Source organism: Columba livia, chromosome Z (genome assembly GCF_036013475.1).
Source record: "Columba livia isolate bColLiv1 breed racing homer chromosome Z, bColLiv1.pat.W.v2, whole genome shotgun sequence".
Taxonomy (NCBI): domain Eukaryota; kingdom Metazoa; phylum Chordata; class Aves; order Columbiformes; family Columbidae; genus Columba; species Columba livia.
The window spans coordinates 41,992,666-42,019,368 of NC_088642.1; the positions used below are offsets into that span (position 1 = coordinate 41,992,666).

Here is a 26,703-nt window from a genome sequence, read left to right on the forward strand (position 1 = left end):
ACACACACACACCACACACACACACAAAAAGACTCATGCCCTTCAGGGATGCAGTCTCTATTTCAGGGGAAAACCAGTGCAAGCTACACCTTGACCCCCACAGTTTGATAAGTTCCTGGTAGAGATGATAAAAGTTGCTGTGCTACTAAGTTAGTATGTTGCTCATAGTGGTAATAACTGCATCTGAGCAGTAAGAGAAAGTATGTGCAGATCTTTTCCATTGGTTTCCCTGTACAGCAAGGCACAGACTCAGTTTTCAGGAGAAAATCTGAATCTTCGTTCTTTGTTGCCCCACTACACTTTTCTGTTACCTTGTCTTGCTGCTCTCCAAACATGTCAAGAGCTTGGACACACTCCAGCAACAAAATCTGCAGTTCAGGTGAGATTGTAAGAATGTGATCAGGTTTGGAATCATCCTGCAGTCTCTAGCATGTACAATCGTTCTACATACTGTTTGATTAAATCGAAATAGTAATGACTAAATTTTCCAGATACAGCATTTGTTTTGTGTTTGTAGATCAAAATACAGTAAAATGATATATTTTTTGCTTCTAGAAGTGCAAAAAGACTCATAGGTGGTTGAGGGTTTTTGAAGTATTTTTGTGGCTTCCACTGAGCACTTTTGGCCCCTTTTTCTAGTAATTATGCCCTCTGAAAAAGGAGGAAATTTCCACAGCACCTGAACAACCATGTGTGGGGCAGCATGCAAGCTGCTGTGAAGGTTTGCTGGGTCAATATCAGATGGAAGGGTGAACAAGGAGGAAAAAAGTACCACGAAACTTCATCGTATGCAGTGAGTTGAACAGCCAGACCCTTGGAGTGACTCTGCAAAGGACAACATTGGCAGGGAAAGCATGATGGCTAGGCCCTCCTTCTTGCATGAGGTTAATGAGTGTGCTTAGCAATGTACAGCCTCTGAAAGGCAACAATGCAGTATTTACTGGAAACCTCAGAAGTATGTTTGCTTTTGGAAGGAGACTTTGAGGCATTTCTTATCTCTGTAGCATCATGCAGCCACCTTGTAGCACTCTTCTTAAAATACAGGCTTTTTATTTAGAGGGTTTCTTAAATACATTTGACACATTCTTGGTCTGGTTGTGGTTTTCTTCTTCATACTTTTCTGCTGGTTTACTGCTTGGTTTCTTTTTTTGTGGGTACATTTAAACTTGCAGGTTGAGGAAGCATGCAGTATGATGCCAGTTCTCTTTAATATCTTTACCAACTATCTGGATGAGGGGATCACGTGCACCCTCAGTCAGTTTGCAAATGACACCAAGTTGGTTGGGAGGGTTGATCTGCTTGAGGGTAGAAAGGCTCTACAGAGAAATCTGGACAGGCTGAATTGATGTGCTGAGGCCACTTGTCATGAGCTTCAACACTTGGGTCATGAAAACCCAATGCAGTGCTACAGGCTTGGAAAAGAGTGGCTGGAAAGCTGCCTGGCAGAAAAGGACCTGGAGGTGTTGGTTGACAGCCAACTGAATACAAGCCAGCAGCACGGCTCCAGGTGGCCAATAAGGCCAAGAGCATCCTGGCTTGTATCAGAAATAGTGTGGTCAGCAGGACTAAGGAAGTGATTATCCCCCTGTACCTGGCACTGATGAGGCCACACCATGAATAATGTGTTCAGTTTTGGGCCCATCACTGCAAGAAAGATACTGAGGTAATGGAGAGGGTTCAGACAAGGGCAATGAAGCTGGTGAAGAGTCTAGGTCTTCTGAGGAGCGGCTGAGGGAACTGAGGTTGTGTAGTCTGGAGAAAAGGAGGCTGAGGGGAGACAGCATTGCCGAAAAGAGGTTGCAATGAGGAAGTAACAGGTAACAAGTGGTAGGGTGAGAGGATATGGCCTCAAGTTGCACCAGGGGATGTTCAGATTGGATATTAGGAAAAACTTTTCCACTGAAAGTGCTGTCAGCCATTGGAACAGGCTGCATGGGCAGGATGGTAAACACCATCCATGTAGGTGTTTAAAAGAGGTATAGATGAGGTTCTTAGGGACACGATTTAGGGGTGAACTTGACTACACTAGGTTAATGGTTGGACTTGATGATCTTAAAGGTCTTTTCCAAACAAAACATTTCTATGAGTCTATGATACTGTGCAGCCTAGAAAGCAAATAAAACAAACTTTTCCTGTGGGCAACCAAGTGCAGTGAGGCTATTGTTGCATCGGTACTGGTACACTGACCCAGAGATAATGGTAAATCATATTGTTGTCATTACCAGTTAAAAAATGAATCCTGTCTGCAATTGCTGCTGTGAATACATAGAATTCTGGAAAAAGTACTAACTCTAATGATAAGAGGCCCTTCACTTGTATTTGTCTACCACAACCATGACAAGCAGAGAACATGTTCTTCACAGCTTTGAATAGGGTGCCTGGCTTTGAGTGCTAAAAAGCACAAGGATCCTGTGCAGTTAGATATATGGTGGTAGGTGCAGAAAACCTAATCCAGAGTAGTCATGCTTTGAAATTTTCTTGGATGGATGTGGGAAAAAGAGGTGAGATTTTATGTAAAGTCACTTGTCACTACTATTTGGCAAAGCACAGGGGCCTCAGAGCTGTCTTACTATGTAGCAAAGCAAATCTAGGTTGTCATTGATGTCATTCTCAGCAGGATGGCTGCAGAAGATTAATTTAGATCTTATTATGCTATAATACAGTATGTGTAGAAAACAGACTTATGGATGCACGTCATGGAACCTGTACCAGGTAGAAGTGCATCAGATGTGATGCCAGGTCTTGGCAAGAATAAGAGTGATTTTCTGTGAGTATCAGTGGCAAACCCCTTCTTCCTTATATGCAACGGTTAAACAGGAGGTTTGTTTTCTTCTTCTTTATATTGCTTCCTTCCACACGGAAACCAGTCCAGGGCCCACTGCCTCATGTCCATTGCAATGACCACTTGCAAAGCATCCTAGTGAGTCCTGGAGTACTGTTGTATGCATTGACACACCATATTCCCCTGAGCACAAGAGTCCTTGTTTGCACTCCAGAGTGCGTGGTGCGTGAAGTCCTTCAGGCTGGGACCTTGCCTGGCTCCCTGCTCTGTTATGGTAATGAAGCATGCTGGACACATAAATCCACAGAAGGAGCAGCTTTGTGCTTTGTTAGTGCATACACCATTGCCAAGACTGTGACGTTGTCTACACTCCTCCCTGACCGAGAACTACTGGTGGACCGGTTGCTTTGTCTTGTGCAGGCAAGGCAGCTGAGGAGGCAGAGTCTGCTCACCCTGGCCTTCCATCTGAGTGAACAGAGAGACACCCACTTGGTATGCCTCACGGTGTGTCAGCTAACAGAGGTTACATGCTCCTTTTGAAATGACATTTTCTTCAGCAGCTGGAGCATCCAGGTGCTGCAGTCTGTCCAACAAGATGTGGAGGCTGAGGTGTTGTGTCCATGCTCATGACTTGCTTGCTGGGGGCATATTTACACATTGCTTCTTGATTTAGGAACCCAAGGGAGCAGTGTTTTGTGGACTTTCAGGCCGTTTGATTTAGCTACTTCTTGAGGCCATAGTGACCCTTCTACTACAGGGACTTGACTGGCAAGGAATTTTCTGTCCGTCCCCAAAGGAGGTGGATAAGCCCTTCAGATGGTTCTAGATGTTTTTTTTAAAAACACCATGGGTGCATTTTGCAAGACCATGAGCCTGGGAGAAGTCATCAATGTTCTGAGCTGATTAACTTCCCGTATCTGTAGTGTGTGCAGAGATGGAGACAAGCAAGGCTTTGTTTCTGGTATGTATAAGCATTTAGGTTACGTATCTCTTGTTGTAGACTATCAAAATAGAAGACTGGAATTAAATTTGTTGTAATGGACATTGACATAATGTAACTAAAGTGCTTGAAGAAATGCTGGTTTCCTGAAAGGATGGGTTTCACATGTCAATGTGAAGCCTGACTGAAAAATTTAAATATAACTCCTCTCAACTTTGCAAATGTACAGTCACAGCCTGAAGGATAAAAGGCCCACTTTACCACCCCCAACCTTCAAATTACTGCAAGAAAATATCATCAGAAAAAAAGAATGTCTGGAGCAAGATCTTTGGAGCTAAGATTCCCCTGCTAAACCTGGAATTGCTTGATGAAAAGTACTTGAAATTAGCTGAAGGATTTTATAGAATCATAGGAGGTCCTGAGGGCGCACAATAATCATCAAGTCCAACTCCTGTTCCTGCATAGGACAACTCCAAAATTCACACCATGTGTCTGAGGGCACTGTCCAAATGCTTATTGAATATTGTCAGGCTTGGGGCTGTGACTGCCTCCCTGGGGAGCCTGTTCCAGTGCTCTAACACTCTCTAGTGAAGAGATATTTTCCTAATGTCCAACCTAAATCTCCCCTGGCAGATCTTCCTGCCATTCCCTCAGGTCCTATCACTGTTCACCAGAAAGAAGAGATCAGCACCTACCCTCCTCACTCCCTTGTGAGAAAGCTGTACACCACAGTGAGGTCTCTGCCAGGATGAAAAGAACAAGTGACATTATCCACTCCTCTGCTTTTTCTCTGCTTTTTAATTTATGAAGACTACTGTGAGTTCCTGATGTGAATGAGTGACTTTAGTTCAGAGTAATTATGCCCTTTATCTTCCAGATCAATGCAGTTGCTAGCGCTTCGAAACAGAAAGCTGCTTAACCTGCCTGAGTGGCTGCTGCTTGCCTCCAGGAGCACCACAACTGTCTGGATCTGTCAGTTGTATGGCACAATGCTGGGGGCCTAGACTTTCATGGCATGTTCAGGGAGAGCACCTAGTGCACTACACATTTTCAGAAAGATTGTGAGAACTTCAAAAACTTTAAATATTTGAGGCCTCTGTCAAATTTGTTTTCAACTGCTCAAAGGTTTGCACATCTCTTTGTCTATCCCTTGTTCCCTCCATAATAGTCATGGTGCATTGGAAACCAGCCCATAATAATGACTACAGAAAGGGTAGGATGAGGAAAGGAGCACTAACATGCTCAGCTCTTCATTGTGTCGACAGGATGAAGGTGGTCAAAATTGTTCTCCTCCTTCATTTTTTCCAGGTAAATGAAAGAAATCCTCTCTGTACATCAAGGTTTATCATATAGACAGAATCCTCTTCATGGTGAAGAAAGAGATTTGCAGTATTATTTTAATTTTCTTCCCTGGGTCAAAAAGTGTCTACGCTCCCAGGTTTTGCTTTCATATATTTCTAACCTCAGGGCAGGCTCCTTCAACGGCAGTGCATGATAAAGACATAATGGGAGAACAAGGCATTGCCATTATAATGTATAATGAAAAAGTCCAAAGTGCAGTGATGTCAGCTTTGAACACTGCACATGGTCTTCAGTTATTGCATCCCACATAACTCTGAGAAGAACGTATCATTAATAATTCGTAGTAACACATGGCTTCTAATTTATAGAATCCTTTCTTTCTGTTTAAAGCAAATGGAAAAAAAAAACCCTAAATAATTAATCTCCTTGCCAGCTCCTGTTGTGTCAGAGGTGTCTATGCTTTTAGCAGGATATTCACTTGTCCTAAGTGCCAAAGCATGTATTTCAGCATTTAGGGAGGACGCTTAACCCAAGACAGTTTACTTTCATTTCTGATAGCCTGATTAAGAGGAAAAGCATGGTCGATACACAAGAGATCAGATTTCGCATGCTGAATGAGTGCCATAGCAAACAGGAAGTAACTTACCACATCAATTATCTGTAGCAAAGAAAGCTGCAGCTCTACTACAAGGGGCTGGGAGTCATTCACTACTGGTCGTTCAAGACGATTGTAGTTTTTCAGCAGTTCTCTGTACAAGCGTCTCTGGCTTTCACCCTGCTGAGAGACTAGGGGAAAAGAAATAAGCCATCTGTAATTTGGGCTGGTCACACTGTCTCCATTGTTTGCCTGCTTTGTTGAAATCCCCCTCTTAACAGGTTTGTAATTTGAAAGAAGTTAGCAAAAACATCCCCAAAATTCTGCACATGGGAGTGACAGACATAGTTTTTCTGCATACATGGCTGGTGAGCTCTACTACTATCACTCTAACACATTACTAACAGCTAGAAACTACTGAACAGCCTTTGATGCTCTAAGTAAACATCCCATTCCTTTGGTGCCCCTCTTTGCTGATAGTGAATATGTGGCTTCAAAACCACCAAACAGCTTCCTGGAAGGAAGTCAGAGTGCTTTTGTTTGCTTGTTCTTATTTCCTAGAGACTGGCTGCTGTAAGCCAACACTAGTATTATTTGCACATATTGTGTGTTTACCCAGCATGAGTAACAGGTATCCTTATTTCTTGGCACTCAAGTGTCAGTCCCTTTTCTGTGCTCAGAAAACAGTAACAAGCCTTCTTCTTACCCTCTTCAGTTTTGTGTGGCAGTCTTTCCAGGCTTTGAGTTACTTCCCTGCCTTTTTTCCTTCTGATGGCAGCACACTTTTTAAATACCTAATGAAGTGGTGGTATGAAGGCTAGACTGTGGACAGGTATGTATAATGATACTGAATTTCTGGTGTTATATGCTTAATTCAGCTTCCACTGGCAATAGCCTCAATACAGAAGCTGTCGTGGAAACACATGAGCATGTTAAAGATCAGCAGAATTTCAGTCTGTGCTTTAATTGCAAAGTGTCCCTGTTCCCCATCTTAGGGGTGGGTGTGGAGAGCATCCATCTAACTTGGGTGACCAGGTTTCCTTGCCACAATAACAGTGGACAAGGCAGGGTAGCAGTGATGGATTTGGTCACTTCCCATAGGAAGGTGAGCACTTTGCTTGGACACAATACTCAGGAGCCTGGGTCCCCCAAACAGTGTGGGTGTTGGTGCTCTGGCCAGTGGCAGCCTGAGGTCTACCTAAGAGCTGCATCTAACAGTGAGGGTAAGGAGCTGTAGGTTCTCTGAGGCTAAACCGGTCCTGTCAGCATGAGTGCATATTCCCTGAACTGTAGAAATCCAGTCCCTGGCAGGGAATCTGCACTCTAAATTACTATTACTTTGGACTGAAGCATTTTTTATCCACTGCAGCTCCCAGTCTCTGTGTGTGACTTTTTTTAGCTCTTGAGCAGAGCTCTGCACATTGAGACCAGGACTCCTTTCATGGTTCTGATGAACATCTTTTTGACAATGCAAACAAACCAGAACAACCAGTTCTGCCTTCCTCAGTCTCTTACTGTGCCCAGCAAAGCAGCCATGCCTTTTAAAGCTAATAGCAAACATAGTTTACAGTTAATAAGTCTGTTAAACTAATGTTTTCTTCAGTTTTCCAGATACCAAAGGCAGTGATTTAGGTCCTCTGTTATGGCTTAGTACTTGATTTCCAGTGCCTCAGCAGACTATGACGCCCTTGTAAGATCCTTCTGTGGAAAGGAAACCAGTGAGAACCACTACACATTATTCTATGGAAAGAGGCTCTGTATTTTGAGCAAATTTATTGTTCTTTCATTCACCTCCCTCTCCCCCGCCCCCCATATTCCTGTGCTTTCAGAAAGAAATGACTGCCTGCACTATTGCTCTCATCTTGGGTACTTATGTAATATTTGCCTTTAACGTTCCTTTTAAACTGGCTGTCTCATCTTTTACAAGGGAAAAGTGCCCTTCACCAGTCCCTGGAAGTCAGCTGGGCTGCTAGAGTGTCCTGGTATCATCGCTGTCGTGGTGCATTAAAGCAGCCCCCACCAACGGAGGTCTGACTTGGAAAGATCTGAACATAACCCTTTGCTGTTTGCTTCGGAAGATGTCTTTGTACTGTGTGTCCCAACCATGCTGAAGCCGGGCCCCTTTCCCTGTTCAACTTTGTGAGCTGAAGTAGTCCAGTACTGCAACTTTGCACCTGGTTTTCCAATGTTTCCTCAACTATGCCCTCTGCAATGTGGGCCTGTTACTTTGTGACCTCCTGTGTCTTGCAGCTGTAGCTGATCTATTCTTAACCTGCTGAATTGGTATTGGTGAACATAAGTTTGTGTGCTGCATGGTTTTGCTTACAAAATTACCTAGATGCAGAAGCAGTGGAGACTTTGAGGTGTCCTGGCAAATAGCCAATGCAGCTATTGATACCACAAAGATGTGGCTAGTCTAATCACATTGCCGTCTCACTGCTACAGCTGCTTTGAAGAACGAACTGAGGCGAGTGACAAGTCAGAGTTGTATTTTCATAGACTACTTCTGTTTTAAATTGTGATCTTCAAATACTTAATGTTTCATATTCCAGAGATTCCTGCTTTTTCCCCATAATGCATTGTGACACTACATCCTTGTGTGCTAAATATAGTGTTTGGGGGGAATGGGGACTCACAGGAGTAGTGGCAGAATAAACTTTACTACTACCAACCTTTCAGTCACAGAAAATTAACAAAAAAACAGTGTAACTATTTCATCTTTTAAACTAGGCTGGAAATTGGACATCAATATTTAAGGTTGCCAGGTCAGTCTCCCAAAAGCAATGCCAGACTTGCTTGCCTATGTATGTTACAGGAAAAGTACAATTAACTGGAAAAGGTCATGCTTTCCAGGTAAAGGAGCTTTGAGCAACAAAGAGTTTCTATGTCTTACATCCTCAGACAGTGTCCCTCTTCTTTCTCGATTACCTTTAAAGCAGTAGGAAAACATACAAACTCATTAAAATTTGAAAGTATGATGTATATCTCAAGTTTAGCAAGACTTTTGACACCATCTCTGGGAACATCCTCGTAGATATTTATCTACGCCTCATAGGCTAGATAAGTGAACAGTGAGGTGGAGTGAAAAGTGACTGAACTGTCAAGCCCAGAGAATTGTAATTAGCAGCACAAAATCCAAGGGCTAGCCAATGGTGGAGTACTCCAGGGGTGGATAATGGGGCCAATGCTGTTTAACATCGTTATGAATGATGGGACAGAGTGCACCCTCAGCAAGTTTTCAGATGGTACACAATCGGAAGCAGTGACTGATCCAGCACATGGTTTTGCTGCCATTGAGCGAGACCTCAAAAAACGGAGAAATGGCAGACAGGAACCTCATGAAGTTCAGTGAAAGGATGTTCAAAGTCTTGCACCTGAGGAGGAGTAACCCCAGGCACCAGGATAGATTGGGGGCCCACCAGCTAGAAAGCAGGTTGGCAGAAGGGACCTGGGAGTCCTTACAAATACCAAGTTGACCACACGGTGGTAATGCACATTGCAGCAAAGGCCACCAGCATCCCGAGCTGCATTAGGCAGAGCCTCACCACTAGGTCAAGAGAGGTGATCCCTCTCTCTACCTGGCAGTCATGAGACACAGCTGGAGTCCTGGTTCCAGTTTTGGGCTCCTCAGTACAAAGGAGACATGGACTTACTAGACCAAGGACTAGGTTTTCCCATAAGCTTTAGTCTCTGTACAATCTGAAATTGTTCTCTAACCTGTCTCTGACATTTGCAGGGAATTGGGTGGCACAAGTTAATAACTGCATCCATGTATTTGAACAAAGTGTGGGTTGATTGCTAGAGGAAGAGAGAAAACTCTGATGAGACTTGCACAGATATTTCTTATACTAACTGTGAGACTTCATGGTATCAATAAAGGAGTTTGAACTCTGAGACACTGCAATTAAATTAGATCAAGCTGGTACTGGCTGATGTTAACTGTAAATCAGCAGCTGTACATGCCCAAGGTCAAGCTCAGACTGAAGCCAGTAATGGCAAGGAGAGCTGCCTCAATTGGCCTCTGTGTTTTCTTGTGACCTATGAGATGCTGATCATTGCATTACTCACATATCTAGTCTGTCTAAAAATAAAATAAATATGCCAAACATTTTGGTAGGAAAAAGAAATGAAAAAGAAAGAGATAATCAAACAAACAGATCTACAAATAATAGAAAAATAAAAATAAGAAGGAAAAGGAAGGGGAAGGGGAGAAAAAAGGGAAAGGGAAAGGGAAAGGGAAAGGGAAAGGGAAAGGGAAAGGGAAAGGGAAAGGGAAAGGGAAAGGGAAAGGGAAAGGGAAAGGGAAAAAACTGACTAAAACTGGCAAAGCCCTTCCTCCTTTCTTCTGTGCTGCATATGGTTTAATTGGTTGCATTGGCTTATTCCTTTACAATTTTACTTGGCCTGTGTAGGAGTTACAGTACCCTAGGCACATAGCTGCAGGCTGGCAATAAACCTATTTCACTTTTTATGTCCAGGTGGGATCCTCTGGGCATGTATTGCCTCTTCCGTGCTTGAGTGTGATCCCGTGCTCCTCACTATGCCACTACTCCTTGTTTCTTCTGTGGGTTTGGGTTCAGATCTGAGGAAGTACTTGTTTGGACTGAAGGTTATTCAGTGTTGTCTGGTAGCAATGGCTGTCAAAATTGCAACTAGCTCTGGCGAGACCACCCATATGCTATCCCCAGAAAGGCCTGTTTCCTAGGACCCATGCTGTTATGTCTGGTCTTGTCTGGTCAATCCTCCTGCTCTGCTTTGCATGCAAAGCTCCCTGAGCTACAAGGCAGGAGTCCAGCCCTTCTCAGTTCTCCACATTTGCCTCTAAAGTAGTCATCTCCTTGACTGAGCATCCCTGGTATGTGTCACATAATGGTTTGCTGTGAACAGTAAAGAATAAATAAAAAAAATATTAACAAGGGGGTAGGTAGAAGGGCATGGATTTCCACAAGGTTTTCAGCCACAGTACCTGTATTTATTGACCAATCCACCTTTGGTTCCTAGCATTCACTGGTTTTATTTTCATAATCTTTGAACTTTTGGGGGGCCAGCTGCTAGCTGAATGTTTTCTAACTGCTACTCATTTATTTTGGCAGAGGCCTGAGCCTTACACACAAGTTATTACTTTATTCACACAAGATTATGGGTGTTATTGGCACCTAAAAGATCAATGGTTTTCAGGCCAAATATTGTATTCTTCCCACATAACTTTATATTCATACATATGCATTCTAACATGTCTCTGAACTACAAAACATGCACTCTTTTCTTTCCTTTCTCAAAAACAGTTTCTAGAATTGTTTGCATATACAAGTGCTTTGTAGAGAACAGTAAGCTAAAATCAGCATGTTCCTGGTCCATCACATTGTTGCTTTTAAATATGTTATCCTCTGTTACTTCACAAAATGTCCTAAATTGTAGCAATATTGTGGTATTTTTTAACTCTCCTTGTACCTTCTGCAGGTATTTCATCCCATCTATGTCATTTATATATATATATATATATATATATATATATATATAGTTACTTTGCCATGTTCTTTCTGTTCTGGCTGATTCGTTTATTAGTTTATTTGTTTGTTAGATTATTTTTTGTTTTCTGTCTCCTAAAAGAAACTGAGTGGATTTCTGGCCTTTTTTAAAAAAAAAAAAAAAACACAGTGTAAGTATACTGAGGGGTCTCTTTAGTTTGGAGAAGAGGAGACTAAGGGGGGACCTCATTAATGTTTATAAATATATAAAGGGTGAGTGCCATGAGGATGGAGCCAGGCTCTTCTCGGTGGCAAAAAATGATAGGACAAGGGGTAATGGGATCAAGCTGGAACACAAGAGGTTCCGCTTAAATTTGAGAAAAAACTTCTTCTCAGTAAGGATGACAGAGCACTGGAACAGGCTGCCCAGGGAGGTTGTGGAGTCTCCTTCTCTGGAGACATTCAAAACCCACCTGGACATGTTCCTGTGCGACCTCACCTAGGCGTTCCTGCTCCAGCAGGGGGATTGGACTAGATGATCTTTTGAGGTCCCTTCCAATCCCAAACATACTGTGATACTGTGATACTGTGATCTTCTTGTGTAATAATTGTATACAGTCTTATTATAATTGAAACATTTACAGAGAAAAAAATTGTAATGAAAAACTCTAAGTATTTTCCTGACAACCTGCAGAATTTTCTGCCATAGCTCCTCTTCTATTATTTATTTTCTTTTTACTTCATCACTGTACTCTTACAGGGATTTTCAGCTATTTCTTTAGGAGTACAAATAAAATCATCACAGGAAGACTCAACAAACACACACACTGTGTGCAATTATGAATTATGGGTGTAGTAACAGGAGTAATATCAAAATAAAAGCAACTGTTTTCAGAGGTAACTTCATTGGCATAAAGAATTGGAATGACAGCAGCACTTTAAAAATGTGACATGTTCTAACACCCACCTTATTTTGCATATTTTGCAGATTTCTGAGAATGTAGAGCACGTCACTGCCATATGTCACTTAATCCCCAGAAACACAGATGTGTCCCATCTGCTTTTATTCTTATGTGCAGTGTTGTTGCCTTTATCTGTGGCTGAAAATGCATTCTTTCTTTCAATGTCCTTTGATTTTAAATGCTTGCCATCACATCTTCAGGGAAGAGTACTCACACACTGAAATCACATTAGCTGCCTCAACCCCGTGTGTGCATGTTTGTCTTTGCATGTTGTGTATTTGAATACCTCTCTCATTTAAAACCTCTTTTTAATCTACTTCCTTTGTGGGTAATCTTTGGCTCTAATCTTTGGCTTTAGCTATGCAGATTGTTTCTGCATCTTACACGCAAAACTCATTAGATACCCGGAGGAATGTGGGAAATGCTCTGTTTTCCTAGGCAAAAAGGACCTAATCTTTCTGATATTGGTCATTTCTGTTCTTTCATAGCAGATAAAGAGCTCCCAGCAGAGATGGGTATTAAAGGGTGTACTAGGAAAGGTTCAATCTCAAAGACTTCAGGCATAGGACAACATGCTAAAAAGAGAATATAGGCCATTACATAATGAAAGGGTGAGTTTAAATTTTTGGTCCTGCTGGCTTGGTGCAGATGTTTTAAAGGCCGAGAGAAGTGTGTAAGGTGAGCAGGCACACATTAAGATATTAACAGTGGGATACTTCTCAAATCTGTGATAGTTATCTAAACTGCCTCATTGCTCCAGGTCAGAAACAACTGGCTACAGGCAGAAGTGGAAAAACCCCTGTATTTTTAGTGTAATGCTAGTTTACTGTAGTTCCATGCAATATGTGGAGGGAGCACAGGAGAAGGGAGTTGGAGAAGTGGTGAAGAAGGAAACTCCACTTGCTAGAGATATTACAGAGAGCTGTGGCCGTCTGAAGGCAACTTTAGCTAGCCATCTGGGATTTGTAGGGAGGAGCAGTAATGGAAGCCAATGGAAAGAAACTAAATCATATGATAAATGTAAAATACCGGTGATATAGAATGATAGAATAATAAAATCACTTAGTTTGGAGAAGACTCCCAAGATCAGAAAGTCAAACTGTTAACCTCACACCAGCACTCAACCATCTCCCTAAGAACCTCACCTATGTGTCTTTTAAACATCTCCAGGGATGGTGACTCAACCACCTCCCTGGGCAGCTTGTTCCAGTGCTTGATAACTCTTTCTGTGAAGAAAGTTTTCCTCACATCCAATCTAAACCCCCCCTTTGGCAACTTGAGGCCATTTCCTTTCATCCTATCACTTGCTACTTGGGAGAAGAGACCAACACCCTCCATGCTACAACCACCTTCAGGCTCTCATAGCAAGCAGTAAGTCTCCTTTTCTCCAGACTGAACAACCCCAGTTCCCTCAGCCTCTCCTCATAAGACTTGTGCTCCAGACCCTTCACCGGCTTCCTTGGTGTTCTCCGAACTCACTCCAGCACCTCAATGTCTTTCTTATAGTGAGGGGCCCAAAATTGAACACAATATTCAAGATGGGGCCTTACCAGTGCCAAGTACAAGGGAACAATCACTTTCCTAGTGCTGCTGGTTACACTGTTTCTGATACAAGCCATGATGGCCTTCTTAGCTACTTGGGCACACTGTTGGCTCCTATTTAGCTGGCTGTTGATGACCACTCCTAGGTCCTTTTCCTCCAGGCAGCTAAGGTCATCAGTGTACTGAAGTGGATTTCTGGACTCCCTGCTCCCACTGGCTTGCAGAGCAGCTTGTCACATCCATTCACCCCTACATGTTTCAGCACTCAAAACAGTAAACCAAGGGTAAGTCCTTCTTGATAAAGCACTATGAACTTCACCAACCAAGTGCTGTCATTGAAGTAGCCGTGACAATCTGCACAGCATTCACAGACATGTCTGAAAAGGATCACAGGGAATCTGCACCTCCCTATCCGAAGTCCACTCAACACCATACCAAGCACATATGGAGAGCTCAGATCTGGGAAAGCCGTAGGTGAACAGACAGCTATAATAATGTTTTCAGTGGAGCAGATATACAGGTCTGGTTAGGGCTGAGAAGTTGATAGGTAGGAAGAGGTTTTTTTTTTTCCTAAACCCAGTGCAGATAACAGCAGTGACAGAGGCTGCAATTAAATCTTCAATTTACTGTGCAACACAATTCTTCAGGCTGCTCTTCCCACTCTGAAAATCTTACAATATAATTAGAAAGAAGCCCACACCAGGGTCAGCAGGATCCTGGAAGAGAAGGAAGATAAGTTAACTTCCCAAGAAGAGATAAGTCATTTTGTCCCCAAGACATGAAGAGAGCAAAGACAAAAAAAACAAACTTAGTTCTCCCAAGCACTATTCCTTAGCCACAGACATGTCTTTACTAGGCAGAGAAGGCTTGTTCCTTTTTCATAGTTAAGAGGTGAGGGATTTTGTTTCAGAACCATTGCCTCAGTGTGTTGTTACTTAAGCAGCAGTGTGATATTAACTTCTCTGGGCAATGCAGAGGACAGGTTGGAGTGGAAATGTTACAGAGAGTAATACTGTGGAAATGAACAACCCAGTGTGCCCGAAGATATTGCAGTGATTCTTTCCCCTTCTCCTTCTACAGTGCCAGTCAGTGGCAATGGTTATGAACCCAGGAATGGCTAGTTTCCTGCCTTGCCAGCCTGCCAGCCAGTACTTTCATAGCAATGCTAAGCAGCAAAGGTCCTGAGGATGCAATAGGCAAGGGCAGTGATGGTTCCTCCTGCCTTTTTCCCACATTACTCAAGTCTCAGCTGTTGCCTTTGAGCAAAGTGAGAGCTGCACTCGTTGCAAAGCACAAATGTCCAAAATTAACATGGATCTGGGAATGCAGAGGAAGTTGCAAGCTTCTCTGTCCAATATCAGAAAATCAAATCATGATGTGAAACATGGTGTCAGAGTCCTGTGAAAGGGATGTGGGCTAACTTGATGGAAATTTTGGCTGGATCTTGAATGGCTGCTTATTTGTCCTCCTATTCAGGGCTTAGTACCTTAACTGGGAAATATGAAGATACATTTTCCCAAATCTGAAACAGTTTCCTATTTGGGAAGCAAAACCTACATAAAACCTTTATAGATGAGACTCAAGCTCTGTTTTGAGAAGCACTGCTGAGCTTTCACTAGGCCAGGCAAAACTTACTGCCTGTCTATGCAAAAGATGCTGTGTTGCTATGTGGGTGGTGATAATTTGGAGGCTTTGGAAGCTGAAGTGTCTGCTATCATGGGATTTTTTCCAAGGGAAAGACCTCTGAGGTGGTCCAGGCATTCAAAGTTAGGATTTGTTAAAAGAGACATTAAATTTCTCAGCAGAGAGTCTGAATTTATTCCTCAATGAAAACAAAAGCTGTTTCTAATACTGTCTTGATGAGGTAAATGACCGGCTCTGAGCAAATTAGACTCATGGCCAATCAAAGAAGGTCTGTGAAGAGCTGACTTAGGATGCCTGAAATGGTAAGAAGTGCTTTGCTTTGGCTGATTGCTTATGTGCATATGAAGTGGCTGAGCATGATCTGTATCATGAAGGTTACAGCTGTTTTTTTTCCTAGACTTTGAATGTCACAAGGTCTCAGTGACAGCTGGCCATTGGTTAGCCTTGATCTGTCTATTTCCAGAATGCTACATGCTATTGTCTTTTCCTCTGTTACAGGCCTCAAGTCCTGGTTTTGTTGGGATCAGTAGGAATATGAAGTATATGTCTCTCCTTGCTGCACTCTGCCAGCCTAACCTGCATTGGCTGAGTCACTGATCCTAAGAGCAGAAATGAATTACAGTGAAAATGAGATACTTTCAGACAATTATGATCTGGGGAGCCTGATTTTGTCCTAGCATTACTCTTTTGAACTAAAACTTTTGTAACTTCCATCTAATGCTCCTGAACTATGTCAGTGCAAACAAAACAAAACAGAATTGGTGCGCCACATGTCCAGGTGGTGTATGACTGTCATCTTGTGATACAATGGCAATGCCTGCAGATGTGGGATGCTTGGTCTCTGAGAGAGACCAGAACTAACCTGAAGAGCAGAAAGTGACCCTGTGCTGTCTGGCCTGACCTCTTGTATTCCCCAGCATACAGACTTCCTGAGTCTGCTAAGAGCATTTTGACCTAAAGAAGAAATGATTTGTCCACTTGGGAAGAGGCCTCCTCTGGAGAAGCATGTCTCCTTTTCTTACCCACAGATCTATTCCCATTGGAACTATTCTTTCTTTATCATTCTGCTCTCCTGTTGTTATTGCCAGGTAATGTTTAAGTAGACCCAACAATAGCAAGGAGATACCAGTGGGCTGAGGTAGCAATGCAACAAATTTGAATTATGAAGTAAATGAAAACTGGGGACCCTGATATCTTTGGCAACTACATTATAAGGCTTAGACCTTGAATGAAACACTGCTGCAGAGGGTATGCTGCAGGATAGCTGTTTGGCTATATTAGAAAGGCAAGTCTTTTGCTTAGAGCTCTTGAAGCTGTCCAGTTGTCTTTTATGAATTGTGTGTAAAGCGTGAACAAGAATGGGTACAATTCAAAGTTGTTGTCCATTTGCTGCTTGAAACACTGACAACTGCAAACTATCTAAGAACTATTTATTAAATTTTTTATCTCTTCTTCCTATTGTTACAACTGCTTAAGCTAGATTTCAGTTTGCTGATTACTTTTGTAAAATGACACAATATTCATGGGGATGTAGTCCATTATTTGTCATGACCTGCTCTGACCCTTTCATACTCAAGATGAGAAATTTCTTGAAAAACAACACAAGATGGCTGAGAACTGTGTAGTGTATTTTCTGCATTATTATATGACCTCCTACTTTTGTGTGTGTGTTTTTCGTTGGTTTGGTGGGTTTTTTTTGTTTGTTTGTTTGGTTTGGTTTGGTTTGTTTGTTTGTTTGTTTTCCAAACCTACTGACTCAGAGGTGATGAATACACTAAATGGCAGTAGCCTCTACAGCTAGCCTGTATTCAACATCAGAGAGACTGAACTGCATGACACACAGTTAGCACTGTGCCTAATAAAGCCTCCCTAGGGCAGCACAAGACATACACTGACCCTGTGGAGTGAGTTGAGTGGAGACCACTCGGACGATGGGCCATTGGAGCACAAAATGTCCAATGAGAGGTGAAAAGACATGCCTTTGATCAGCTTGTGTATGAGAATGCAAGGAGAAGCTCTTTTGGCTGCCTTAGCTGTCATGAAGTACGGCTATATGATGAAGGAGCCAGACTCTTCTGGGAGGTGCACAGGGACAGCACTAATCAGATATGAGTTGCACCATGGGGCATTGCCATGGTATCATAGCAGGCTTTTTCTTTCTGAAGGGTATCCACATAGGAGAGATCACCCTTCTTGTAGATCTTCCCAGCTTGAGTACCCAGGAAGTAACCTAATAGAACTGTTACTGCTTTGAGAAGAAGGGTTAGTCTGGGCAACCTCTGGAGGTCCTTTCCAGTCAAATTATTCTACCAGCCTATGAATGTATCCCTCAAATCTTCTCTCGCCTCAGCTTCCACAGACATATATTTTCCAATCTGCAACTTGATTTTCTCTCTTAGAATGGTGGAGATCTAACTGACCAAAGATTCTTTTCCACGTAGCCACAGCTGAGCTTCATAGCTACAGCTGAGCTTCAGGGAACACAGCATGCAGTCTTGTCAACCCAGGCTTTAGGTTGTTTGAGTTCTCAATGCAAAATGACATCTCCTCAAGCCTATACTTTCCCTCTAAGTCCTGTTTTTTGTCCAAATCTACGTTGCATTAAAACCAGAAATGACTGTGGCTTTCTCTGCAACATTCTGGAAGTTATTCATTTCTGGAAGGTGATAAGAATTGCAGACATCCATGCCAGTGTGCTGCTAACCACAACTTCTTTAACTGAGAAAAGCCAATAGAAAGCAAGGCAGGACAGAGTTACCTGCATCTCATGGTTGACACTCCTAAGTACTCATGCTGCCTAGAAGTTTTAGCCAATATGGAAGAAAAGACCTGCTGTACAAGCAAAGGTTGTCTTTATATATTTTCTATTTTAAACTTGCATCAGCTACATTGTTACCTTTGAGGCTGTGTATCACACAGTGAGGTGACACAACTCAGAGCACCAACGTAGACAATGTGGAGAACTGAGGTGAATGTGACCTTCAGACCTCAAATTAAGAGTATGAAAGATACTAAGTGATCTTACATTAACATATAGTTCTAGTCTAGTAACATTTATGAGATCTAAAGGTGGAGCTCAATCACGAACCACATAAATTACCAATGGCATTACATTGTACTCCCCACATCAATATGTCTCCTTGAAGTAAACCAGTTTGATTAGCACAGCTCACTGCATTTCCATCAGTCCTACCCAGCTGGAGCCTGAATTTAGACTCCATATATAGGCATTTATAGGTATTTATAGGCAGATTTTTGCCTATTTGCCTATTCAGAAGCCTAGTTCCAAGTATACCCTGGGACACAATGCTTAAAAACAAGGGGGCCCAGGAGGGCTGGACATGCTTCAAGCAGGAGGTTTTGAGTGCACAGGAACAGGCTATACCAGTGTGCCAAAAGGCTAGCCAGCAGGGAAGACAACCAGCTTGGCTAAACAGGGAGATTCTCAAGGAAATCAGAAATAAAAGGAGAGTTTACCAACTATGGAAAAAAAAGGGCTGGCTACTTATGAAGAATTTATTAAAATAGTTAGATTGTGCAGAAAAAAAATCAGGGAAACAAAAGCGCAATTTGAAGTTAATTTGGCCAATTCTGTTACGGATAATAAAAAGTCCTTCTTAAATATGTTAATAGCAAAAGGAGGGGCAAGGAAAACCTCCATTCTCTGTTGGACTTTGAGGGAAATATAGTTAACAAAGATGAGGAGAAAGCTGAGGTACTTAATACCTACTTTGCCTCAGTTTTTACAAGCAAGACAGGTGGCCCTCAGGACAACTGGCCTCTGGAGGTGGTTGTCAGAGATAGGTAGCCAAATAGTTCCCTTGTATTCCAGAAGGAAATAGTTGGTGACTTACTGAGCCATCTGGATCCTCACAAGTCTATGGGACCAGATGGGATCCATCCTAGGGTGATGAGAGAGCTAGCAGAAGAGCTTGCCAAGCCACTCTCCATCATCTTCCAACAGTTCTGGCTCACTGGGGAGGTACCATATGATTGGAAATTGGTGAATATTACCCCAATCCACAAAAAGGGCTGCAAAGCTGACCCTGGCAACTACAGGCCTGTCAGCCTGACCTTGGTGTCTGACAGGGTTATGGAGCAGATCATCTTGAATGCAATCACACAGCACCTTCAGGATGGACAAGGGATCAGACCCAGCCAGCATGGGTTTAGGAAGGGCAGGTCCTGTCTGACCAACCTGATCTCCTTTTATGATCAGGTGACCCACCTGGTGGATGAGGAGAAAGCTGTAGACGTGGTCTATCTAGACTTCAGCAAAGCCTTTGACACTGTCTCCCATAATATACTCCTGCAAAAGCTGGTAACCCATGGCTTGGACAAGTGCACTTTCTGCTGGGTTAAGAACTGGCTGGAGGGCCAGGCCCAGAGGGTGCTGGTGAACGGGGCTGCATCTAGCTGGCGGCCAGTCACTAGTGGTGTCCCCCAGGGGTCAGTGTTGGGTCCAGTCCTGTTTAACATCTTTATTGATTATTTAGATGAGGGGATTAAGACCATCATCAGGAAATTTGCTGAAGACACGAAGTTGGGAGGGAGTGTCGGCCTGCTGGAAGGCAGGAGGGCTCTACAGGGGGATCTGGATAGACTGGAAAAATGGTCTGATTCCAATGGGATGAAGTTCAACAAGGCCAAGTGCTGGGTCCTGCACTTTGGCCACAAGAACCCCCTGCAGCGCTACAGGATGGGCACAGAGTGGCTGGAGAGCAGTCAGGCAGAAAGGGACCTGGGGGTACTAACTGACAGGAAGCTCAACATGAGCCAACAGTGCTCCCAGGTGGCCAAGAAGGCCAATAGTATCCTGTCCTGTATCAAAAATAGCATGGTCAGCAGGACAAGGGAAGTGATCCTTCCCCTGTACTCTGCATTGGTGAGACCACACCTGGAGTATTGTCTTCAGTTCTGGGCCCCTCCGGTCAGGAAAGATATTGAAGTGCTGGAGTGGGTCCAGAGAAGAGCAACACGACTGGTGAAGGGACTTGAGCACAAGACCTATGGGGAGAGGCTGAGGGAGCTGGGGTTGTTTAGTCTAGAGAAGAGGAGGCTTAAAGATGACCTCATCACTCTCTATAACTACCTGAAGGGAAGTTAGAGCCAGGTGGGGATTGGTCTCTTCTCCCAGGAAGTTAGCAATAGGACAAGGGGGCATGGGCTTCAACTCTGCCAGGGGAACTTTAGGCTGGATATTAGAAAGAAATTCTTTACGGAGAGAGTGATCAAGCATTGGAATGGCCTGCCTGTCGGGGATTGGCTCAAGGAGCACGGACATGAGTCCACCAAGCAACTGTACCAGCAGAGCCCATTTTAGTTGACATAAGTAGGCCTTAGTTAGCTTGTCTATTAGGCCATGGGAAAGGGGGGAACGGAAAAGTACTAACTAAGGCAGGGTCAGGATATCCTTGAAGAGATAAGAGTCAGAAGAATGCGGGATGCGCATAGCTAGCTAAACCCAAGTAGGTGGAGTAAGTAAATGTAACCTTTTAGTGCTTAGCCTATTAGATAGAGACAAGTATGCATAATTATGGTATTTGGTATAAATGCACGCTATCTCGGGCAATAAAGTTGAAGTATGCTTTATCTACTCATATTGAGTCGGCTGCATTTCTTCCTCCATCCGCTCAGGTCTGGAACTCTGATGGGATTTCTTCCCGCAATTGGCGCCCGAACAAGGGACCTGAAGTGGCGGACAGGAGCAAAAGGCGCCGGGAGAGCAGCGACCGATGGGCAAGAGCGACCGAACACTGTGCTGCGGTGTGTCGACTCCGAAGCCTGAACCGACTGAAGTTCGCCAGTGCTGGGCTACAGGAAACAAGGTCTGCAAGAGGTCTCTTAATTTAGCAAGAGGTACCGTACTATAGTGATGAATAACGGAGAAATGGATTTAGACTTAGCCCTAGATTTATTACAAAGCTTTTTAGAAAAGCGGGGGGTTGATCATAGTTGTGTTAAACAGCTAGCTGGTCTAGTAGCAACGGGGAAAACTAAGGGGTGTTTTCAGGATCCTGATTTATTGTTTGATGAAGGAGAGTGGAGGAAATTGGGGGATGTGTTGTGGGATATGGTCATAGACGAGGATAAAACAGCTAAGAAACTGATGAAACCGTGGAGGGAAGTAATTAATAATATTAAGCGTCATAAAGTGGAAAAGAATTTAGCCGCGCTAGCTTCACAGAAACTCGGCAAAATGGAGCCTTCCGCTCCGCCGATGGAAACGGGCATATCTGCGTTATCAGCGAAGAACCTTAAAAGACTATTAACTTGGTGCAGAGGCAATAGGTATCCTGCTGACCTGTCAGGAGTTTTTCAAATAGAGACTTGGAAAAAGATGGGAACTGTGTTGTGGAAGGCAATTAGTCACCGCGAAAAATATATTCTCGGCCTTGTAACCATCTGGAAACTGATAAATACTACAGTGAAGCAATTAAAACCTGAAAAGACTGTTACGAGCATTAGTGACTAAAAACTTGAACTTTGGGACAGTATAGAGCAGAAATTATGGGATAAAGTCAGCAATGGAGATACAGAAGCTAAATCATTAGTGACTACATGGAAGCTTGAACGGTCTGCTGCTGCTGGAATTTTTGCAGCGTTGCAGCCTGATAAGTATCCTGAAAGTTGCGGTGAAGTCCACCCGGTTTGTGTCTGTGATACCCTCCCTATTCCTTTGTTAGGCTTTTCAAAGCCACATGACCAGACTATGACCCTGATATCTGGCTGAACAGAGCAAACAAATTAAGAGGACTGACTCTGCTCTGTGTGGCATGTGTGGCACTTCGGTGACCTCATTTAAAAAAAAAGACACAAAAGCACGGCAATAGGAATGCATGGGTCGACTGGAAACTATCAAAATGCATGTTTAACTTTGCTGGTTGTTCAAAGTCAGAATGTGCCTATGTACTGAGCTGAAAGTAACCCTCCTCAGAGAGGCTAGGTGCCTACGTGGTCGCTAGGACATGTGTCTCAGGAGGATAATTCCCTTGCAGGGTGATCTGCCCTCCAGTTCCCATACTGTGCCATGCTCAGAGAAAGGAGCAGGAGTGGGTCTGATCCCTCCCTTCTTATCTCTCCCTGCAGCAAGGTTTTCAAGCTGCTTCACCTAAGGTTCTTATGTAGCTGCTGGGACTCACAGGGTCCTTCCATACTCTGGATGCTCCTTCATGAATTGCATCTGGCCTGGAAGGGTTTTTTTGGCTCTGAGAGATTTCGTCTGTGATCCATGGAGGCTGAGAACCAGGTCCCATAACCCAGGAAAGCATCACTAGCTCCAGGCATTCCGGGAAGGAGGTCTGTAATTACCTCACATGCCTGACATTCTTATCAGGGCTCCTAGCAGTAAGCAGGCAGAGTCAAGTTGAAGCAAAAAGTTGTGGAAGGGACCAGAAAAAATTACTGACTCCTTCATGGTTTTTGTTTTTTTGTTGTTAGGGGTTTCTTTTGTTTATTTGTTTGTTTGTATGTTTGTTTGGTTTTGTTTATATATTTGTTTTGTTTTTACCTAGTTGTCACAACTTTCCTGTCAAGCAGCCCTACAGGAGTTTTCAGTAGTTGAGAAATTTTTATACATTCTGTTGAAATAATTCAGCACTATGTAAGAGTGACGTTCATGATGATGGTCTTGCTGTGACTTCCATGTGGGTGCACTGAGGAATCCTGAGGCAGTTTATTTGGAGCTTACTGTTAAAAGACTGTGCTAATGATAACATGCTAAGATTAGTTTGAGATTTTTCCCTTCTGCAGCAACTGTACAATATGGTGGTTTGTTTTTCCTTCCCCTTCCCTTCCCTTCCCTTCCCTTCCCTTCCCTTCCCTTCCCTTCCCTTCCCTTCCCTTCCCTTCCCTTCCCTTCCCTTCCCTTCCCTTCCCTTCCCTTCCCTTCCCTTCCCTTCCCTTCCCTTCCCTTCCCTTCCCTTCCCTTCCCTTCCCTTCCCTTCCCTTCCCTTCCCTTCCCTTCCACAATAAATAAACACAAAGCAGAGGTCAAACACAGACCACCTTAATCAGAGGTTCATCTTATTCTCCATCAGCAATTGTCTGTAAAACTGCATACTTCTAAACTGATGGTAAAAGCACCTAACAAAAAATCCTCTGAACTATTTATAGAGGCAGTTTGTGTCTTCGTGTGCTGCTCAGAGAAACTAAGCATCTCCCCTGAAGAATTAGTGATTACTCAGTATTTAAAAGGCAGTATTTACAGGGTATACAACTACTCATGAGGGGACTTCACACAAAGTGAGTTATATAATAATGAGCTGCCACCACCTGCCTGTTAGTTCAGCTCCTGAAGCAGCAAAAAAATGTCTTACAAACAAAGATAGAAAGGTTCTTAATTTAGCAAGGTGGGTAAATATTTTTCTGCAATACCACTGCTACATTAGGCAACTGAAATGCAGAGCTGTAGTACTGAAACGTATGGATGTTTTGCAGACTCAGATAAAATAATGAGGAATTCTCTCCGTGGCAACAATAGTCCAGTGCAACAACACATACATAAGTTTCCTATGCCCCTGCACTTCTGAAACAGGGGGGTCACTTTCTCTTCTTTAAAAAGACAATCATCCTTTCTCTATGCATAAATCATGAGTAACATGACATGGTCCCTCACACCTGGAATATGCTGCGTTTTTAATATCTAGTTGCAGTTTAGTTTCAGTTATTAGGGAACAATAAAAGCCCATTTTGTGTAGAATCCTGAACACCTTTCTGGACTGTGGCCATTTCAACCTCCCTTCTCATTTAAAAGTTCTTTATTTTCAGACTTGCAATCCTCCATGTTTCGGAACAATCACACAGTTCCTACTTTTGTTTGTAACATGCTGAAACTTCAGAAGACAATTTGGTCACAGGTGACACCTTAGACTACAGAAGCCCATTATTATTGATATTAGATGTTTCCAACTTACACCTGTCACTATCTGGAAGGACTTTTGTTATGCATACTGAAAGGTGGAAGCAAAAAAAACAAATCAAGAAATAGTAAATCTAGGTATTTATGCAAATATGAATGTTCCCAAATTCCCATTAAAAATGTTAAGAATTTTCTTCTGGTCATTTTTCTTTGTAGAACACCATTTCGCTAACACACCTACAGGACTCTCACAGTGATCCTGTCCAGCTTGGAGTTATAATTTGCCATTCCCCCAAAAAACACAGGTTAAATTTTTAAAGGAGAGCAAGAACACTTCCCTTTTGAAACACAATCATTTCAATTCATTTCTGAAAGTGGAAAAGACTCACTTTTCATTAAAACAAAACAAAACACACCATATCCTTTGCTAAAAAAAAAAAAAAAAGGTAGGATGTGACAGGCGTTTAGGAAAAAAAAAGAAGGAAACCAAACCACCACCACAAACAAAACAACCTGGATAACAACAGATGAACTTACCTTCAAAGAAAGACAGGAACAAGGGTGCCCAGAGACATAGTCCAGAATAAACAAATCCCAAAGACTTTTCTGTAAGCATTGTCAAAATAGGCTGGCTATCCTTCCTGAGCAGAGGATGAAAGTGGATGAAGTCTTAAAGACAGCCTGCAATGACTGATGGATTTGGCAATTACAGTAACAAAGCATCAAACCAGCTTCCCACCAGGAAAGAGAAGTGCGTTTGCTTGTGTGCTTCTCCAGTTCCCAGGAGCCAAATCAGCTCAGTCCTGGGTTAGTAAATCCAAACACAAAGAGGCTGGTTACTTTGCTTGAGGCTCACATTCCCAGGCACTCTGAGTCTTTTCTCGGTCCAAAGCAAATACCAGCGATCCCCACACACAGCTGAGAGTGTACAGCGAGGAGGGGGAGCATAATGCCTGGGAGATGCTTTTCACATCCCCACAGATTGTACCTAACTCGAGACAGCATGTCTGCAGTGCTTCCATTGCTTGCACTCTGGTGCCTCTAGAGCTGTTTTCCAGAAAAAAAAAAAAAAAAAGAAAAAGAAAAAGAGTTTGTGTTCCTCTCTGCTCTATCTCAGCTGCCAGTGAAACCTGTAGCAAGCACCTGTTACATGGTCCTTCTGTCATGTACCTGCGCTTTCTCTCAGCAGAAGTGACTGGTGAGATTCAATAGTGCAGAAGCTGGGGAAGGTGAAACTAGCCAGGAGACCCCATTCTTTTTGATGCACCCCTTCCTGCAATCACTTCCACCAGAGGCAGGGAACTGCCCTGAGTGCCCTCTTCCCCAGCTGCCCACTGCTGCTGGTTCCCCACTGTGGAATTTTGCTTGGCTCCCCCGGGACAGCTCCTGTCCCTGCCCACTCCATATTATTCACCAGCCAGGCAAAGGTGAAGACAAAGCAAAGACTTGAACATATTTCATGACATTCATCATTTGAGCCTGTTTTTACTCTTTTTGCCTCTTCTGAACACTCACCCACTTCTGTTTCAATGAAAATGGGTGCAAGACTTCACACTTCCCCCTGATGAACTTCTTGGGTCTCCTGACTTGGCATGGTACAACCCTAGGCTGACGCAGAGAGCAGCACCAAATTGTAACTTTACACAGGAGGGATCTGGGTGCTGCCACAGTGAGGCTGCACCGAGCAGTGCAGGCTGGTAGGAGAGCAGAGCCCCAGGATGGGGGGCAGAGGGTGCAGTGAGGAGGAGGAGATGGGGTGATGAGCAGTGAGGCATGGGTTGTCCTTGGAGACACCCTGGCTGGAAACGTCTGCCCAATTGCAGAAATGCAGATCTGGAGCTGGGCAGCACTTGACTTTGGGGAGGTACAATAAAATAGTACTTGGCACAGGTAGAAGGACTTATCAACAACGAAGTCTCAACTCAGAACCAAAGGCTGCACTGCTGCAAACCCTCTCCAGCCAGGCTGATCCCAGCAACTGTAGGGTGCAGCAGACATGTGAGGAAACAGTGACTGTAGCTCCAGAAAAAGAGAGGAAAAGCAGCACAGGTGGGGATAGCAATACCAACAGGATTGATGATAATACTTTTTTCTGCAGTTTTCATGCTTTAATTTTCTTTTATTAAATGCTAAATAGATCTGGGGGGCCAGGACCACAAGGGGCTGGTGTGTACCCCAGCTGTAGCCCAGCCCTGGACTAGCCATTCCCTCAGGTACCCTCCCAATGTCAAGGATGACAGGGTAGCTTCCTAGGGGGCTGGGAAGGGTTCTTGGAGCTTGCTGGCCATTCTCTTAGGGGTCACTGGGCTATCCAGGTGAACGTTCGCTGTCCTGGTTGTGTGGAGGGCCCTGGCACAGCCTCCTCTGGCTCTTCTTACTCCCTGTGGATGGGAATGGGGTCAGAGGGGAAGCTGCTGGGACCCCCACAAAGGGCTGAGCTGGTGGCAGAAGACCCTCCTTGGGAGGCAGCCTGGCCAGGGGCAGCCATGGGACTGTCCTCCCACTTTCCAGCAGCACAGCCATACCCCAGGCCCATGCAAAGCTGAGCCTCCCCGTTGCACCTGTGCACAACAGTGTCAATCAGCTGGTGGACAAAGCTCCTCGTGTA

The 26,703-nt window shown here is 43.6% G+C and overlaps 1 protein-coding gene across 4 annotated transcripts in view; it reads right to left on the reverse strand.

Moving 5' to 3' along the window:
* The window catches only part of LOC102095407 (neuronal acetylcholine receptor subunit alpha-7), a 53,820-nt gene extending 28,691 nt beyond the window's left edge, over nucleotides 1–25,129 (reverse strand). Inside the window, exons 1-2 of one of the 4 annotated variants that reach the window (XM_021296373.2) lie at nucleotides 24,633–25,129; nucleotides 5,671–5,810 (exon numbers count right to left, since the gene is read on the reverse strand). In XM_021296373.2, coding sequence (XP_021152048.2) covers nucleotides 5,671–5,810; nucleotides 24,633–24,711 — 219 coding nt within the window. In that variant the 5' untranslated portion in view covers nucleotides 24,712–25,129. Of the gene's footprint in view, nucleotides 1–5,670; nucleotides 5,811–24,632 lie in introns of those variants that run through there. The other 3 variants (XM_005508829.3, XM_065045508.1, XM_021296374.2) reach the window with 3 other exon arrangements.
* Nucleotides 25,130–26,703: the final 1,574 nt, after the last annotated feature.